The following is a 20,119-nucleotide window of genomic DNA, read 5'->3' as shown; positions in this document are numbered from 1 at the left end:
CGCTTACTTATCTGTAATTTTCAAGTATAGCATTCTATCCTAAAAATAAGGGATTATGCATCTAAATTACAAATCTTGTCCAAAAAAAGGCCCCACAAAATTTTTACCACTTTTCTTCCTATAAAGTGTAAATATGTTTGATCCCTAGAGAATATTGCCAGTGGGTTTTAGGCAAATAAATGATAGCTTTTTAAAATTAACTGCTTCTCAAACTATCCACTTGCTTCTGGAGCTTAGGGGGGGAAATATCTTATTTTGGAACCACAGTATGCCTTTCATGTAAAATTTTAGTTTTCTTACATATTATCTCCCCAATCCTTTTGTTGTTCCCCTGTTCTCCACGACGCTTCAAACCAATAGCACTATTGAACATTTTCTGTTTCTATTCTATAATTACTTTTTTTTGCCTATACACTCACCTATTTTACATGTTTTCTCTACCTTTTACGTTTATTGTCACGTGACATGGTCTCTGACCTCAAAGCAAATAAAGTGACATTTTACCTTTGTGGTCTTTGCACTCTGTTTGTTCTTTGGATTTCATTGCTTCTAGGTTTGTTTTAATATTTTAGTATACTTTTCTATTTCATCAACTTTGTGGAAGTGTGATGACTTATTTTGATGCATTTGGACTGAATAATCCATATAGTCCTAGTGTTAGATTACATTAATAAATTAACTGAAAAGACATTTCATATTTTAATTATATGAATGCGTGCATACATCTGTAGGATATGCGTAGACTTATGCACAGATATTATATAAATGATGTACGGTATACAACATTTGCTAAGAACTTTCGTATAAACACATAGCATTTGCTCTTCCAATAACCCTATGCAGTACGCAAAGTATGGAGTATGCCCACGTTAGCACCGAAGGAACTGAAGCTTAGGAAGGGCTAGTTAAGATGACACAATGGTTCTGTCAACAGTTATTTGCACTCATTTTGTTTCTAAGCCCAATATTTTCTTATACTATGCTACCTCGCATATGTTTAAACTCCCTCTCCTATAGCAGCAGGCTCTGCAGAACAGATAAGTTTCGGGCTCAGTTGAAGACTGGCTTGTGTAATATAATGTTTAATTCAACAAAATAAATCATTTGCCTTGATGTGGGGATTTAGTTTTACAGGATTTCACCTGCCATTCCAACTCTTTATGATATGAATTGCACACAATATTACATACTTATGAGGAGTCTAGTGTTCTATTTATGTGTGGTTCGAAGAAACTGCATCACCATACAGTTCTTCAGAGAAATGTTCCCTTCTTTGTTGCTTTTTTCCATTTGTTTTAATCACCAGGTTTCAATTATTTGCGAGTGTTTTCTAAGGACCTCCCATGTGTAAGGGACTCTCCTGAGAAACATGGAGGATACCAAGCCGAGCCCGCCTCCACCCACCCCTGCCATGCTGGCCACTTGCTATTCCTTAAGCCAGCCAGGCACGCTGCTTTCTGCCGCAGGACTCTTGCTTTGCAAGTTCTTCCCATTTGTGTGCTATTCAGATACCAACAAAGCTAACTCCTGCCTAGTTATTTGCTACCTCTCCCGAAGTACTTTAGCAGTTCATTAGTACTTATGGCATGGATTTCATTCTAATTTATATTATATTTATTGTTCTATATTAATCTTTCCTTAGTGAACTATACATCCTCAGGGGGCTATACTGGGGAGACAGACGTGTACTCGAAAACCCACACTTGCGTAATGCATATCCTCTTTACAAACCTCACCGCCTAATGCCTTGTACCTGGCAGGAAATTAATAAATCTGTTATCTTAAATTGAAGTACCAATTGAGGAATAAAAAGTTAATGCCATAGGCTAATGTTCTTCAAAGGGTGAGATATGTACTACCTTAATTGTAAAGTACAAATACTGTTCTTTCTGATTATGCAAAGGAAAACAGTCTCACTGAGATGCTAATATGTCTTTAATACTTCTACAACACTTGATAAATTTTCTGGTAACACTGAAAGAACAGGTTTCAGGCTCTCAGATTTTTTCAGATACAAATATATAGCTTGAATTTTTAAAACATTATTTTGCACTAATTGTATGTTTTATATTACCTTTTACTTATAATAAGTAATACTGATTGTATAATTATGGTTCTGATTTTTGCTTTTTGTGTTAAATATTAAACGTTACAAAGAGAATTTATAACGTAATATATAAAGTGTAACTATTAAATAAACACCTGTGTGTCCCAGTTAGCTTCCTGGGTGTACTTTCTAGACAACCCATTACTCTGTCTGAATTTGCATTTCCTGTATTATAAATCAGGATATTTTCATCTGTTTACTGAGACTTCATGTTTCCTGTTTGTGAAGTGTTGGTTCATGTTAATTTCCCATATTCTAACCCATGGGTTTGTGTTTTCTTATTGATTTACGGCCGTTTTCCACATATTTAGGAAACTAATCATTTTCCCAGCTATATGTGCTATCAGTGTTTTGTCATCTTATAGCTTCCATTTTTGCCCACTGTATAGTAACTTTTGGTACACAACTTATTATGTTTAAGGTAGATGAACAGATCAATTATTTCATTTGTGATTTATGCTATCCGGGTATTATTTGAGAAATCATTCCCAACCTAAGGTCATAAAAATATTCTTTATATTTTTTCCTAAAATATTTATGATTTTGTCTTTCACACATTTTTTTTACACATGTGAGTGTTCTATTTTATTTTTAATTTTCCATACGGGTAATGAATTGGATAGTCTGTCTATTCCTTCACTTACGTGCAAAGATAGCTATATTCTACACTGAGTTTTTCTACGTCTACTGTCTCTCGGAGAACCTCTGTTTTGTCCTGTGGACTAATCCCACATTATTCTAATTGTTTATTATTAATCGCCTGCATAGTAGGACAATCATCCCCTGCTTGCTCTTTTCCTTCAAGAGAGGCTTTGCTATTCTTCACCTTTCATTATTCCATATGCATTTTTAAATCTCCTTGTCAAGTTCCAAAAAAGTAAAAGCATAAAAAATATATTTTAAATTTGTTGAAGTTTTCACTGGAGTAGCTATGAATTTATGGATCAAAGTAGGGATATTTGACAACTTTACAGTATTGAGTCTTCTTTCCCAGGAACAAATTAAACATGATCATTATTTAGGTCTCAAAAAATACCTTCCAACAATGTTGTTGTACCATTTTTCTCCATAAATGCCTTGAACAGTTTAGAGTTTACTTCTAGGTAACATAAGTTGTTTATTATAAATAGGATTATTTTACAACTTATATTTTTCACTTTTTTGCTGGTGAATAAAAATCTGATAGACTTCCATGAGTTTATTGGTACCCAGCAACTTTGCTAAAGTTTTATTCATTATAATAATTTGTCTTTAGATTCTTTGGCTATTGTTTTATATACAAATATAAGGATTCTAAATGACCATTTGATTTATTTCTTTTCAATTTGAGTGCTCCCTACTTTTTTATACTTAACTGCATTTTTATTTTATCATACCTTGTTGGTTAGGTCAACCAATAAAATATATTAGTGATTTTATTATAAACTAATAATTGCATTCAAACCTCTCCATTAATCATGCTTGCTAAAAACAATGTTTTAAATATTCTTTATTCTTTAAATATTCTATATTTTAATTATATTAAAATACCCCATATTTTAATATATTAGATAGTCTTTTAAATATGCTTGCTAAAAACAATGTATTAAATATCCTTGTCTAAATATAGGCAAGAAAATCCATGCCTATTCCAAGTGTTTTTATTTAAGCATTTACATTTTTCAGCAACTCAAGATAAATATATAATTTGTGTCCTTTAAACTGTTAATGTGGTAAATTCCATCAATCAATTAATTTCTTGAGATTGAACCCACCTTGCATTATTGTGATGAAACCATTTTAATCACAGTACAAATTCTTTTAATGTGGTGGATTTAGTTTGTTAATACTTTCTTTAAAATTCTTAAATGTAAAATCATGAGTAAAATAGTCTAAATTTTTCTTTTACTATCTTTGTCCAGTTTTAATATGTTGATTAAGTGAACTGGAGTGTCCCTTCTTTTTGTATTTTCTGGCACAGCTTTGGAATTATGTTATGTTCTGGTATTTTCTTTGTGGGAAGGTTTTCAACCATTTATTAAACTTTTTAATGTTTATGGAATCATTCTACTTTCTTTTGTATCTTGAGCCAGCTTTGGTAACATACTATGCTAAAACCATTTCCATAGAAATCAAACTTATCCATTTATTTGTATAAAATTATTCATAATAGTCTCTTATTTTTTGTCTTGTGCCTTTTTAAATAAAATTTTAAATTGATAAATAGCATATACATGTTATTTCTCAATTTTAAAGTATTTAATATATATTAATCTGCTATAATCTTAAGCGTATTGCTTGATGAAATTTTATGTATGTATATAACAGTGTAACCACTAACATAGATCAAGATGTGGAACATTTCTAGCATCCAAAAATTCCTTTTGCCTCTTCCCAGTTCATACCATTGCAGAGGTAACTATTCTGACTTTGATCCTCACAGATTTAATTTTGCCTATTCTCACACTTCAGGTGAGTGGAGTCATGTAGCGGTATGTGTCTGGTTCCTTTTTTTTTTTAACACTGTGTGAGTCGTCAAGGTTGTTACATAGCAATACTTCATTCCTCTTCATTACTGTGTACTGTTCCATTGTGTGAATGGAATGATTTCATACCATTATATGGATATATTTATTCATTTTATTTTGCCAGACATTTTGGTTGACTGTAGCTTGAAGCTTATATGCAAAATCTGTTATAAATATTCTTGTTTATAACCTGTGGTACACATTAGCATTCCTATCTCTTAGATACAGACCTACGAATAGAATTTATGGGTCACAGAGTAGGCTACTATTCAACTCTAGTATATACTGCCCAGCTTTTTGTTTTTTTTTTACAGCACTTGTACAAAATTATACTGCCACTAGTAAAATGAGAAAGATCCAACTGCTCTCCGTTCTTGCAAAATAAGACTTTTTGCGTTCATTTTTATTTCAGTCATCATGGTATGTGTAGTGGCTCTCCTACTATCTTTAAATTTTTTTTAATGTTTTACTTTAATTTTTAAGAGACAGAGAGCAAGCAGGGGAGGGGCAGAGAGAAAGAGGGAGACACAGAATCCAAAGCTGAACTGTCAGCACAGACCTGATGACGGGATTGAACCCAGGTACATGAGATGATGACCTGAGCTTAAGTGTGACGCTTAACTGACTGAGCCACCCAGAAGTCCCCTCTCCTATTATCTTTTAAATTTCTGCATATATGATGTTATGGCTCCTCTTCATTATTATTATTATTATTATTATTATTATTATTATTATTTAATGTTATTTTTAACTTCACCAGAAGTTCATAAATTTTGTTAGTCTTTTCATAGAACTAGCTTTTTAGCTTGTTAGTTTTCTATTTCACTACTTTTGGTCTTTGCTTTATAATTTTCTTCTCTTCTATTTTTTCATGGGGTTATTTTATTGTTCTGGTCCAAATGCCTTATGGTGGATGTTTAGCTTATTTATATCCTGGCTTTTTAAATTTTGTAATATGTATACTTATGTTCTAACAATTTTTTCCTCTAAGAACTGCTTTGTTTCCATCTCCCAGGTCCTGCAGTACAGTTAAATGTCAGTTCTAAGTATTTTTAATTTCTCTTTTTTATGTCCCCTTTGTTCCATGTGTGGTTTTAATTTTAAAATTTATGGAGGCTTTTAAAAAGATACCCTTTTCATGAATAATATATTTGTACTCTGGCCAGAGAATGTGATTTTGTGTGAACCGAAGCTTTTAAAGTTTATACTAAATTTTGATGTTTTTAAAAAAATTTTTTAAACATTTATTTAGCTTTAAGAGACAGAGACAGAGCACAAGTAGTAGAGGGGCAGAGAGAGAGGGAGACACAGAATGAGAAGCAGGCTCCAGGCTCTAAGCTGTCAGCACAGAGCCCAACGTGGGGCTGGAACTCACAAACTGGTAGATCATGACCTGAGTGGAAGCTGGACACTTAACCAACTGAGCCACCTAGGCACTCCTATACTATTTTTTTATAAAGGACTTCCTTTATGATAGGTGAAGAGTGAAGTGACCAGTCAGCGACAGGTGTGGCCTGAACAGAGGCTGCATGAGATGTAAACAGCAGGAGAGGCTGACCCAAAGGGTTTGAAGAATAGAGACGATATAGGACATACAAACAAAGCTTCAGACAAGAATGAGTAGGAGAAAGATGGAACACTGTTGAAAATGGGGGCGGGGGCGGGGATTGTGATTTGATTAGGTTTAAGGGCTAGAAGAATGTATAACTTGTAATGTCAAATGGGTAGCTGAAAATCCAAGACTGGGCCTTAGAATGAGGTTGACATTTGAAATTTGCTGTTAGTCATCTGTATAGGGTAATAATTAATCGTAAGTAAGTAATAGGAAATTAGTGTAATGGGAAGAGAAGGGCAGATTAGCCAAATGATGGAAAGAGCCTTAATGTCCATCAACTGATGAATGGATAAAGATGTGGTTTATGTATACAATGGAATACTACTTGGCAAAGAGAAAGAATTAAATCCTGCCATTTGCAGCAACATGGCTGGAACTGGAAGCTATTATGCTAAGTGAAAAGTCAGTGAAAGACACAAATCATATGTTTTCACTCCTATGTGAATCTTGAGAAACTTAACAGAAGACCACGGGGGTAGGGAAGGGGAAAAGATGGTTACAAATACAGGGGGAGGGAGACAAACTATAAGATACTCTTAAATACAGAGAACACACTGAGGGTTGATGGAGGGGGGAGAGGGGAAAATGGGTGATGGGCAATGAGGAGGGCACTTGTTGGGATGAGCACTGGGTGTTGTATGTAAGCGATGAACCACGGGAATCTACCTCCAAAACCAAGAGCACATGTTACACACTGTATGTTAGCCAATTTGACAATTTTGATTTTCGTTCATTATTCAAAATCATCTTACATATTTACTAACTTCTGCCTTAACACCGTTTAAGCCAAAACGTAAAATCCTCCTCCTACATAAAATTCTGCCATGACATAGGGTGATTCCACATTCTTTTGGCCTACGAACAAATATTATGTGCAATTCAAGATTTATGGTTGTATGCAAAAACATTCTGACTTCCAAATTCCATATTCGGAACCATATGGAACAAACCAGCATGAAAATCCAGAACTGGAAAGAAGTACAGAAAATGGAGGGATGGTAGTGGCAGCAAGTTCAATGTATGGGGCAACGGTCAATGTTAGGTAAGCATGGGACCGGGGGTAAAGAGTGGACGTGAGGCAGCTGTTTCCACACGTTGAAATTTATGCCAGCCCACTTAACCCCCTGTACTGGTAGATTGTAGATGCCAAACAAATATTCAGCACAACAACAATAAATCTGAGAGCAGATTGAACCTGACAAAGCAACTCATTCTATTTCAAGAACATCTTGAATATTACAAATTTATTTGGCCATGTAAATTTTCTACTTAACTTTAAAATATTATTGGGGCACGTGGGCGGCTCAGTCAGTTAAGCATCGACTTTGGCTCAGGTCATGATCTCAAGGTGTGTGAATCTGAGCCCCAGGTAGGACTCTGGGCTGACAGCTCAGACCCTGGAGCATGCTTCAGACTCTGTGTCTCCCTCTCTCTCTGATGAGCCCCACCTGTATCACTCTCTCTCTCTTGAAAATAAAACAACTTTTAATGTAAATATGTGGATTGGTTTAACCTTAAAAGTGTTGAACAATCTTTAAAATATATATATTAAATACTGTTATTTTAAAGCTTGTTTTATCTATATATAAGTGTATATAATATTACATGTTATTTACATTGGGTGCACCTGGGTGGCTCAGTCAGTTGAGCGTCTGACTCTTGATTTCAGCACAGGTTGTGATCCCAAGGTCATGGGATCAAGTCCCATATTGGGCTCTGCACTGAGCATAAGCCTACTTAAGATTCTCTCTCTCTCTCCCTCTGACCCTCTCCCTTGCTTGCTCTTTTTCTTAAAAAAATATAAAAATATAGATACGTATATATGTCTGTGTGTATATATATAGATATACATAGTATACTATACTATATGTATAGTATCTATCTATCTATATACATATATGATTTTCCTAGAAGCTTAATTTTTGCTCTTTTAATTTAGCAAAGTTTAGTATTGGAATTTAAAATTAAAATCTTAAATCCATCCTCTAATGCCAATTTTTATTACATAAAACAAAATAAAATAGCCTGTGGAATGTGAGTGGGTTCCAAACTACCATCATGTACACTGCCATTTTCAGTACACGAACCATGAAGAAAGAATACTGACTTCAAGGCACTTAGAACAGACCTTCATATTGAAGATGATTTTTGAATTGTTAGAAGCATTGTCTTTTAGCTTATTTTAATATTTTTAGATCACACTTGACTTTAAAGCATGCAAGCACAATTGGGTAAACATATCTATACCTCTACGTATGAGTTACTAGATATACATATATACATCTGAAGATGGGATAGATACTATTTTTGTTACTTTGAAGTACTTATACTATGTTCATTTATTCAACTGATATTTACCGAGACCTTATGACAAACAGGTTGGGTATTCAGAGGTAAGAAAAGGGCAGAAGGAAATAAACAAGTAAACATAATAATTTGAAAAGAAAATCGTAAGGAGGAGACTAACTTTGATAAGATTCTGGGGTGAGGCCCATCTGACAGATGAGAAAGATGCAGACAGGCTGATCCAGAAGAGCAGCCCAGGTGAACAGGCGGCTCAATGGGAAGCCTCAAAAGCAGACCCTTCCCTCCTCAGGAGGCCAGGAGGCCAGGCACAGTGTGTGAGCAGAAGGACCCTGGCAAGGTAAGAGCAGCCAGCTCCAGCCCGACAGTGTGTGGCCTCATAAACTGGTGAAAGACTGGGCTTGTAATTGAGTGAAGCGGGAAGCCTCTGAAGAATTTTAAGAGACTCCATAATTTACACGTCTGCAAGACTTGATCCAGTGCAGCAGGAAGGATGGACTGGAAACAGGCAGAAGATGGAGAGGACTCCATCAGGAAACTCCTGCAGTATCTGGGCAAGGATTGCAGTCTAGACCATGAAGATGGCTTTGGACATAGAAAGATATGGATGGGATACTCATTAAAGGCATGACCCACAGTACTCATTAACAGATTAGATGTGGGGAATGAGGAAAGAATCAGGAACAACTCCCAGGTTTCTTGCTTGAATAATTGGGTGTAGGGTGGCTCCCTTTACTAAGATGATGGAAGTCTGGAAAAAGAAATTTGTTTCAGGAGAGAAAATCAAGAGTCTAGGCTGTATCCTTTACACTGCAAATATCTAGAAGAGATACAAGTGAAAAAATGAAGCTATCAGTAGCACACAGTAATCTGGAACTAAGAGGAGGAGTAAGCTATGAACATAAATTTGGAAATTCTTAGCAGAGATAGTTACAGCCACACGAATAGATGACATGTCTGTTGAGAGAGCAGACAGAAAAGAAAAAGAGGACCAAGGATAAGCCTCAAAGAATCCCTACACTTTTAGAACAGGCACCAGAGGAAAAACCTCCAAAGGCCAAAATAGGAAGAAAAGTAGGAGAGAAAATGCAGTGAAGTCACAGGTGCACGTCAAGGAAAGTGCTGTTTATGACCTTATGTCATAGAGATGAAGACAGAAAGGCTTTCTTTGGAATTTGGAGACCACTGACCAAGTTGGTAGGATCACCTACAACATCTTTGGGAAAGCAGGCCTTGATTGGAATAGCATAGTGAACAGCAGACAGGATCATGTTCATGATATCTATGATGGAACTTCAAAGATGGTGGAACGTTTTGAGTCCTAATGGGGTAAAAAAGCATGGCTAGTGATCCTAAAGTTAGCACGGTCAGAAGAAGCGCACACATTTATCCAGCACCTTCTAGGTTTCCGTCATTGTACCAGGTGGCTCCTGTATGAAGAAAGCTAGGTGGCCAGCTGTCCTGCCATGCCACCACGTATGGGAAAAGGTTCTGGGTGAGCCACCAGCCAGACACAGCTCCATAACACCCGTCCACAGAGGCCTTCGCCTACTGTGGGCCTGTCACTATCATGGGTATTAGAAACAGGAGACTGAGTAAATTCTTGCCCTAAGAAATTCATAAGAAGGGAAACCTAAAGAAGTAATTATAAAGCAAAGTGACAATTTTTATATAGTTATGATGTGCTATATACACAGAGCATTCAAGGGGAGAAGAGATGTTTGGGTTGGGAAGTTGGGGTCATAGGAGGCCTTCTAGAGAAGGTGATCCCCAAATAGAGGGTAAGGTGGACAGCCTTATAGAAGGTGGAGGGCGGTCAGGAGGGAGATCATTTGGGCAGAAGGACAGGGTAACCTTAGTGAGACACAGACACACTGTGTCACCTATGGATTAATTAAAATATTTTCAACTATGGAGTAAGGTGTAAGGTAAGAAAAAGAAGGGAACATTTAGCAGGGCCCAGAACCTGAAGAGTCATTATATTTCATAATAAAAGGATATTATACTATCCTATAAGGATAAAGGTACAGAGCACTCAAAATGTTGCAAATAGGGAGGGACATGCTATTCAGATTTGGGTTTTAGATAGATTGTGCTGGCAGTTTTGTGGAGACAGATTTGAAAATGATAAGACTAAAGTCCAAGGGAACAATTAAGAGGCTGCTTCAGTAGTTTAGTGAAAGATAATCAGAGATTAAATTATAAATGTGGTAAGGGGATGGGGAGGAGGGGATTGATCTAAGAAATATATATGAGCTGCAATAAAGATCACCTGATGACCAACTGGTTGCGAGAAAAGAGAGATAAGAAAAATCAATGGCTCCACAAGTGAAATGGAAAATATAAGAAAAAAAAAGCAGGTTCAAGAAAGGATGATGAGTTCCATTTTGTGCCCACTGAATTTAAAGTGCATGGAAACATGTGAGTGAATATATTCAGAAGGCAGCTGTGTGTAGGAGTCTGAAAATCAGTAGAAAGGGTAAGTCATAGATAACCATTTTTCAAATCAGTTTCATTGGGAGGTAATTTACATATGAAAATTCACTAATTTCACATCTGATAAGTATTATTAACACATACAATCATGTAACCACCACCAGAGTCAAGATACAGAATATTTCTGTCAGTCCCCAGAAGTTCCCTCCTACATTTTGGAGACATCATTTGGAGTATTTGGAGTCATCCATAAAATGTGGTAGCAGGAGCCATGCGAGGAGATGAAGCCACATAGAGCGGGCATGCAAAGTGACAGTAGCAATGGCGCCTTAACTTACAGGAGCAGACAGAGTACAAAGAAAGCTACAGATCAGTCTGTGAAGGGAACCAGGAGGGAAAACAGAGGTTTAGATACAGAGGAAGTGGCCAGTGGTGACAAGTAGAACAGTACACAAACGAGGGTAAGTTCTCTTTAAAAAAGAAAAAAGGCATCTCATTGGTCAATTGGATCAGTGATGGAAGCAGACGATCCCTTGCAGTGGGCAGAGGAAGAGAATAACAACAGAAAATAAGACCGCAATACAGAGATTTTTATGAAAAGAACACGGATGAAACTGCAGCTGGAGGAAAGCCCAGTAGATTTATGAAAAGAGAATCCTGAACCTGGAGTTAGAGAGCCGGATTCTCAGACACTCCCTAGCAGTGTCACCTGAGATCTCAATTTATCTGGGCCTGTTGCGCTGTCTGTACAAGAAGGCAGCTTAATCAGATAACCTCCATGTGCAAGTATCCAGCAACACAGACACAACTGCGGACCCTCGCAAGAGCAATTTTGGTGGACTGGGAGGGGTGGTGTGAGTTGAAATGTGAGTAAATAACCTCTTGAAGAGACATAGCTACAGAGGTCCTGGAGAAATGGAAGCAGGAGGAAGCATCTTTTAATGTCATCATGAGAAAACATTTTGAGGTCCAGATGGGGCAGAACCTGACCAGACCAGATCAGTGTCCATGAACTCCAGAAGAACTAACATTTATTCAATGCACAGCAAATGTCAGTAACTCTGTGAGGTGTGTCATGTATGGAAAAATCTAGATGGCCGGCATTATACCTGTGTCAGGTTATCTCTACCATTTATGGAATCACTGTAGGTATCATTGTAGGTTATGCATAAATATATGTCACACTCAACCTGTAAGAGCGAAAGGGAAATGAATAGGTTTCCTCAAATATTTTATTCAAAACAAAAACTCCATAGCAAAATTGGATTGATAATTATAGGATTTGGGCACAAAGAAAACATTTTTCACAAATTCAGAAGGCATTATGCAGAAGAAATGGGGTTCGCATCTAGACCTTTTGTCTTCAACTCCAAATTTCTCCATTACATGACAGCTACCTACTATTATTCTTCTTTTAAGTGTCATCTGCCTTGTCTTTCATCCATTTCTTGGATCACATGTGTTTATACAGTACTTATCCTTCCCTAGATTATATCTAAATCCCTTTTAAATAGGTAATCTAGTCCCGACCAAAGAAACATTCTTTTCAGTCTTTGAAATATTCATTCCAGTGTCTACCAATACCCTTATGTGATCATAAGTCATAGTCCAGAAAAATTCTAATCTTGCTCTTGACAGTATCTGTGTATCCAGGTTTTATTATCTCCCGTGGTCTTCTTTTCTCTTCTGAAGTCTCAATCCTCAGCAAGAAGAAGAGATGAAAACACCACCTACATCACTAAGTCCTTCATTCCTACCTAGGACATCTAAGTCAATAGACATGCATGTCATACATCTTTTTGTGATAAAATGTATTCCCACATGGCATACCTGTCCTTTGGCAAAGACTTGTGTAATAACTCCTCTTTTACCTACATGGTAAAAAATTTACACAACACTCATGAGAAGTCATAGAAGCTTAACTTGACTAAAAAGACTGTGAACAAATTAATTTTTATGATATGTCTTTTTCTTGCCAATGCATTATTTGGGGGCTTCTTTTTGCAAAATTCCACACATGATTAGATTATTTTCTATGTCAAGTTCAAATAATATGGCTTATTATACATTTTTAACTATAGGGAATATCAGAAAGGAAGGGAGCACATGAAATTTTATGACTTAAATAGCATAATGAAGAAAAAATAATAACAGTGGATGAAAATGTCAAACAAATTAGTGAACTTTTGAAGCACAAAGGAAATATGTATAAATGAATCCTTATATTTGGTCAGTTAAGGACATTGCTACAAGGTCTTATAAATAAACCCACTTAATAAAGAAGTAACCTTCTAAAAGAGTCACTTTTAACTCGAGGTGTCTAAGTGCTTAAAAAACACTATTGTAAGAATTACAATTAAGAAGTACTTTTAAAATATTTTATACATTATTCTATGTAAGTGCAAGATGTAGTTCAATTTTATCATTAAGATTTTAGGTATAATTAAAAACTTGACCATCCCTTAATGATAAATCCTCTAAGCAAATAACTCTAACCAAATTAACATAAAGACTATTCATACGTCCTCCTGCATTAAAAAAATTCACCTCAAATGGTATTATAATATACAGCAATGTAGGAATATCAGAAAACATACACCAGGAGCAGATAAGAAGGAACAGGCATATGCCTTTCCACAATCATTGGAAACAAGAGCCCCATTTTGCTTGATTTTTAATGAACACACCACCACAATCACACACACACACACACACACACACACACACAGTCACTTTAAATCAATTTTATGCACCATTTAAATCAAACATGAATACACAAACTCCTCTATGTAGGTTAAGCAGAGCAAAATAAAAAAGGGGGAGAGGAATAACTTTCTACATCAACGGATTTTTAAAATTATCATTCATATGCTTTTTAAAAATAAGACCTTTTCGGGACAAGTGGATAAATTTGAATATGGACTTCTTATAGATGATATTATAGACCCACTTGATTTCCTTAACCGATTTAGTTAATTGCCTTAACTAATAATGCTCTGGTTAAATAGGAAGGTGTCCTTATTTTTAGAAAAATAATGATGTCTGAAACTGACTTTCATGTGGTTCAGGTTAATACAAGGGTTGCAGAGAGAGAGAGAGGGAAATATGACAAAATGTTCATATCTGTTACATCTGTGATACAGATACACAAACAGACACACACTCACTGTGTTATTCCTTTAGCGTTACTGTAGGCTTAGACATCGTATGAAATAAAAAGTTGGAAAAAAATAATTCCTTTCATATGATTATAACTACCAAGAGAAGCTACTTAATCCAACACGGGAGCCAGGAACCATTATCAAAACTATGTTCTTCCAGCTGTCCTCATCAGTTTGAAAGGACTTCATTTATTTAAATGAGAGAGAGGTGCAGATTTCCTTGGAAGGAGAGAAAGGAAAGCAGCTTCAAAGTTTGGGAGCTTGCCTGTCACGCAGAAGCCACATTTCAGGAGGACGGGCTCTGTGTCAGTCTTCCGGGCTCTCCCCTAACAGCTGACTGATGGCTATCTGCGGGGACACGCGGGGGGGCCTCCAAGAGGGTGTGAGTGCAGAGACAAGATAAGGAAAAAAGCAGTGACCCCAAACTGAAGGGAGATGGATCTCCCTGGGGTTTTCATTTGGATGGATCTCCAGATAGGGGCAGGTAGGGAAGTGGAAAAAACTCTTGGAAACCAGGTGATAAAGCATAAAGAAATTATAATAAAATGAGCCACCATCCGCTCAGCTTCAAGGACTGATGACTTCTAAAACTATTTCATTATAAATGAACTTATTTTTCATACTCGTTATGGCAAAGAAGGCATGAAACCACTCGGTTAAACTAAGAAAAAAAATCCACTCTAATTGTGAAACCCAATCCCAGAGAGTAAAGACTTGGGGATATTTAAGGGGATGCCTTGAAAAGGAATGTTGGGCACGTGACGCTTAATAAATGTAGTGGCTTTTACAAAACCCTGTTGTGAGAAAATATTTTGCTCACTACCCAGAAGACAAAGAGAAACAGTGAGTGTTGACAACATGGTATTATAAAGCCGCCCCTACCCAATTTGTTATCCACAAATATATATATTCTTTTTAATTTGCTCAAACCCAGCATGTTGGCCCATAGCATCTTACTTTTATGTCATTATCTCCCTGCCATACACACAAGTCATAGCTGGGGATTTCAACTCGCGGTAAAGCTATGCTGAGATTCCAGATCTCAGTGGTGCTGGCATGAGCGCTGATCTCTTCAGTCATAGAGAAGACAATATCCTAGGGAGACTGGAATTAGTCCTGTTTTGCACTATTCAAGCCAAAATGCTGCTTATCAAGAAGCAAGTAATTGCTGGCTAATGGATATGGGGGAAAAACACCACTGCATTTCAATCTAAGCAACTCTCGACAATAAACAAGGCTGCAGAAAAGTGTAAACACGAAGTGGCAACAGTTTCTTGAGGAGGTTAAATAGCAAACATTAAAAAGGCAAGTTACCTCATCCGACTGGGAGGGACTGATTCTGGGCATTGGCGATACTTGGGGAGTTTTCAACTGTGTGCTGTTGCTATCTGGCACGAGCTCTCGGTGGACCGTTTGGATGTGGTTCTGGAGTTCACTTTCCGACTCAAACTTAACGTTGCAGCTAGAACAGCGTGTCTTCAGTCCCCCCGCCTTGCCTTTACCCTCAATGGCACTCAGATTCTCGTTCTGGCCCAAGCCTGGTCTACTCGTGCCGGGAGGGATGTTGATGCCCGGGCTGCCGCTCTTACTGAGACTCACACAGCCAGCACACAGGCCATATGGCAGGCCATTGATGTCAAGCTTCACCAGATCTTGCTTGGAACGGAACTCTTTGAGGCAAGACGCACACTTGTACAGTTTTTGGACATGCTGGCCACGCCCCGTGGTCTGGACTGCAGACCCATTCCCTGTCTTTTGCATGTGGAATGTCCCATGGATTTTAAGTTCTAAAGTGGAGGTCACCGTCTGCATGCAGACCACGCAGCGAAATCCCGTCAGGGAATTCCGCAAGTCAGGGTGCATTTGGCAATGCTCTAAAAACTCCTCTTCGCTCTGGAGAGGCATCTTGCAAATCCGGCAGTTTCCAGTATCAAGACTCTTACTGTGCGTGACTTTGTGTTCGGTAAGAGTTAAAAGGGAGGGAAACCGCTCTCCACAAATAGGGCACATGTAGTGTTTGACAGGGCCGAGATGGGTCTGCATATGTTCACGGAGGCCATTCTCAGAGAAGAAGGTTCGAGAGCACACGTTACACTTGTAATTCCCTTTAATGAGCTCAGCTTTCTTCTTCACGATGGCACTCTCTCCAGGTCTGATGTTGTGGTCTCGGAGCTGGTGGTTCTGCAGCAGGGTCTCCATGGTGTAGGCTGCCCCACAGATGTCGCACCCGTACATGGGCTCCGAGGTGTCCACATCTTCTTCGCTCCCGTCATGACTGTTATGGGACTCCTGGCTGTTTGTCAGCAAAGTCTGCAGCTCCACCTCCTCCTTCTGCACTTGCTCCGAAGCCCCGTTCGTTCCACAGTTGGGAGTCTTGGTTTCAAACACGCAATGCTTTTCCCGCAAGTGTTTCTCCAGCAAAATGATCGCATGGAAGGCTTTGCTGCAGAATTTGCAATTGTACTTCTTACTGTGAGTGGTGATATGACACTGCAGCTCCACCTCGGTGCCAAAAGACTCACCACAGAAGATGCACTTGTGCACCTTCCCTTGATTTTCCAGGTGGTTGTGTTTCACGTGAAGTTGTAGGTCAGTCTCATTGCGGAAGTCCCAGTTGCACGATGTGCACCGGTAAACTTTCTTCTCGTTGCTGTGCTTTACAGCCAAGTGGAGTTGAATGGAGACTTTTGAGTCGAACACTTCCTGGCAGAGGGTGCACCGGAAGAAGACAAAGGTGTGCATGTCCAGCAGGTGTTTCTGAAGGTCGTCCACTGATGTGAACTGTTTATCACAACTCTCACAGATGTAGTATGTTGAGGTGATCATAAAATGAATGGTAACATGCTTCAGCAAGGATTCCTGGTTGGGGAATTCCTTGTTGCACTGAGGGCAGGTCAATTTCGGAAGCACAGTGTCAAGATGAGTTTTTAGGTGGGTCTGAAAACTGTCTAGGGACGTGTACTTAGCACCACACTGATTACATATATATTCTCCAGCCGGACGCGCAGGTGCACCTCCTACTGCCTGCATCATCTTAAGAGACGTCTGCTCTATGGCCACAGGAGATAAGGGGCTCAAGGCCCTGGATTTCTTCCCATTGTGAATGTAATTCAGGGCCAAGGGAATGTTTTTGTGATTCTCTTTGACATGCTTGTTCAGTTTAAGAACACTGTTGAATATTGGCGAATTCGTGCAATAGGAACAAGAATAGACTTCGACTACTGGTTCTTTCGGCGTCCCGAGCACTGGGGACCCGAATCGGGAGCCACTGAGGTCGCAATGGACCTGTCTTATATGCTCTTCAAGGGAAGAGTCAGTGAGAAACCCCATGTAGCAATGGGGACAAAAGAATGCATTGCTATCCTTAGCTGCAGGGTTTGCAAATCCGTGAGAACACCGGATGTGTTCCTGAAGAGTGTTGAGGTCGTTGACAACTTCGGAGCAGAAGTTGCACTGGTAGACTATGGCAGGCATGGCAGAGACGATCAGACCTGGGTCCTGAGCTTCATGCACCTGCTTAACGTGTTCGTTTAGGTTATAGAGCGAGGGCAACACCTCCAAGCAATACTGACAAATATGGGCCTGTTCTGGCTTGTCTAAATGCATAGTTTTCAGGTGAATCTGCAGAACTGCCAGGCTCGAAAATAACTGCTTGTTGCAGTAAATACAGCTGTAGGTAACTTTCGCTTGTTTACTCGAAGGAACGGTCATGTCAGGGGTTTGCTGAGCAGCCCGCTTCCTCCCTCGGCTCTTTGGGATCGGCGGGGCAGCTTCCACCATGGTCGAGCTGTCTACGGAGAGGTTGGAATCTGGAGTCGTGCTGGACACCGAAGTGTAGCCCACGGTGACAAGAGAAGGGCTGTTGCTGTGGTTGCACGACTCGGGTTGCTGGTGACTGTCCATGTGGCTATACAGCTCCTCGACCGTGTGGAAATTCTCAGAGCAGATGCTGCAAGAGTTCTTCTTCTCCCCGCCGTGCACCTGCTCCATGTGGTTCATGAGGGACGTCTCCTCCACAAACAGCTCGTGGCAGTAAATGCACTGAAGGGCCGCTCGGTCCTCGTTTGGGGAGCACTCGGGGTGGCACTCTGCGATGTGCTTCTGCAGGTCTTCTGGGAAGTCAAAGCCTTCCTCGCACTGACTGCACTTCTGAGTGTCCTTCATCTTCCAGTCCTCCATCCTGGAGCCAGACTGGGACCCGTCCTTGTTTCTCTCATGTACCTGCATGTGTCCGTGTAAGGAGCTAGAGGACAGGAACCCACGGCGACAAATGGCACATTTATATGGCTTGTTGGACGTGTGAGTCTTTAAGTGGATCTTCAAGTGATCACTTCGGGAGAACGCAGCATCACACTCGCTGCAGTGGTACTTCTTGTCCCCCGTGTGGAGTTTGATGTGGCGGTCGCGGCTCCGCTTGTGTTTGAACAGCCTACTGCAATAGGTACATTTGAAAGGCAGTTTGTCACTGTGGCTCTGCTCATGGTGCTTTAGGTAGCTGAGGCGGCTAAAGGACTTGTCACAGAATTGGCATGGGTACGGAAGTCCAGGGCCACCTTCTTCCTCTCCGAAGTCGCAACCTTCTCCGTGGCTGGGGGACGTCTGGTCCTTGCTGGAAGGCGAGGAAGCTGGCCAAGAGCACGTGGGATCATCTTCAACATCCACTCCATCTGCAACGAGAAGCAATGGAACGTTTTATCTTACGGGTTGAGAACTCCTGAGAACGAGTTTACTGTACCATTTCGACAGGGACACACAGCCGAACCGTCTAGAGCCTTGCGAGGGAAAACAAAAAATGGAAGGCAGACTATTTGAGTGGAACGCTTCCAAATCTGAACCCAAAGCTTTTACTCTACACTTACTTTTTACCGGGTTGTAAAATATAAAAAGATATTAAATAGCTCTATGTCTAAATTACCCCTTTTATTACTTGTTATCATTTTTTCCTTAGGAGCAAGGTATATATTACGCATCGGCAATTTTATTAAAATGCAGATTTTAATATATTTAATGTTTCTTCTGTATTCATTCTAAAATGATTTGCATATTATGTGAGCATCTGAAGAACGAAATGAAAAGGGGAAATATTACAGAAATGATTTAAAATTAATGCAGTCAACCCAGATGTCTAATATTTAATAAAAAATTCCCTCTGCATTTTGCTTGTTTTTATATAAAAAGGCAATTCTGAAGACCGAAATCTTTTTATGGGGTTCTTATTGATACAGACCTTATTGCTTTCAGCAAAAAAATATTAAAAAGTAAGCACATGAAGGAAGACAGAAAACACAATAATAATTACGTCTTGTGTAATGAAAGAGAACCAGGATTTCTTCAATAACTGAAAGATTCGAATACCATAGGCCAGAAAATGGATTATTAAGTGTTAGGAGGGCACCGCTAGATATTACATGTAGCTAGGATCAGCCAGGATCAAGAAAAAATGAGAGTTTCACAAGGGCCAGATTGTAACGCTGTATTTTGCTTGGAAAGTTCAAGAGGTGGCCCACCATTTCTTCCTTTTGCAAAAGCTTCGGCAGCATGAACTTCCTTAGCCAAACAGGACCTGCACTTTGAGGTGAGCAGAGACAAAGCGACTTGTGAAAAACTGGAAACAGGAAAAGTGATAAATGATTATGGTAAATGCTGAAAGATTTATGAGTAACAAAGAGAAGACAAACAAGACCGAAAGCCAGATATAACCTTAGCAAGTTATCCATAAAGTAACTCTCCCTCCTAGTAGGTGTTTTTTAACTATGCGCTTGGCAAATGTGCACTGATCTTTCTGTTGCTTTCTTAACATCCAAGTGGAAAATAAGACCTCCTCAAGTAAGGTGTAAAACCCCCTTTTTATGCTTTTCAAAACAATCTATCACTCAAGAGGAGAAGAAAGTATAAAAGCTTTTCACTCTCCAAAAGAGCAAGATTTTTCATAAATGCAAACAAAGACCGGCGAGGGGGGCCCGTGGGGATAGTGATTCTATTAGGATAA

The 20,119-nt window shown here is 39.0% G+C and overlaps 1 protein-coding gene across 3 annotated transcripts in view; it reads right to left on the bottom strand.

The window, feature by feature from the left end:
• The window catches only part of ZNF521 (zinc finger protein 521), a 245,989-nt gene that overhangs the window by 141,368 nt on the left and 84,502 nt on the right, over positions 1-20,119 (bottom strand). For 2 of the 3 annotated variants that reach the window (XM_029922631.1, XM_029922634.1), the window contains exon 2: positions 15,445-18,797. In XM_029922631.1, the coding sequence (XP_029778491.1) occupies positions 15,445-18,357 (2,913 nt within the window). In that variant the 5' untranslated portion in view covers positions 18,358-18,797. Of the gene's footprint in view, positions 1-15,444; positions 18,798-20,119 lie in introns of those variants that run through there. The other variant, XM_029922632.1, reaches the window with a different exon arrangement.

Source organism: Suricata suricatta, chromosome 14, assembly GCF_006229205.1.
Source record: "Suricata suricatta isolate VVHF042 chromosome 14, meerkat_22Aug2017_6uvM2_HiC, whole genome shotgun sequence".
NCBI lineage: Eukaryota > Metazoa > Chordata > Mammalia > Carnivora > Herpestidae > Suricata > Suricata suricatta.
Note: the sequence above shows the minus strand (reverse complement) of the source record. Positions and strands in the feature narration are given on the sequence as shown.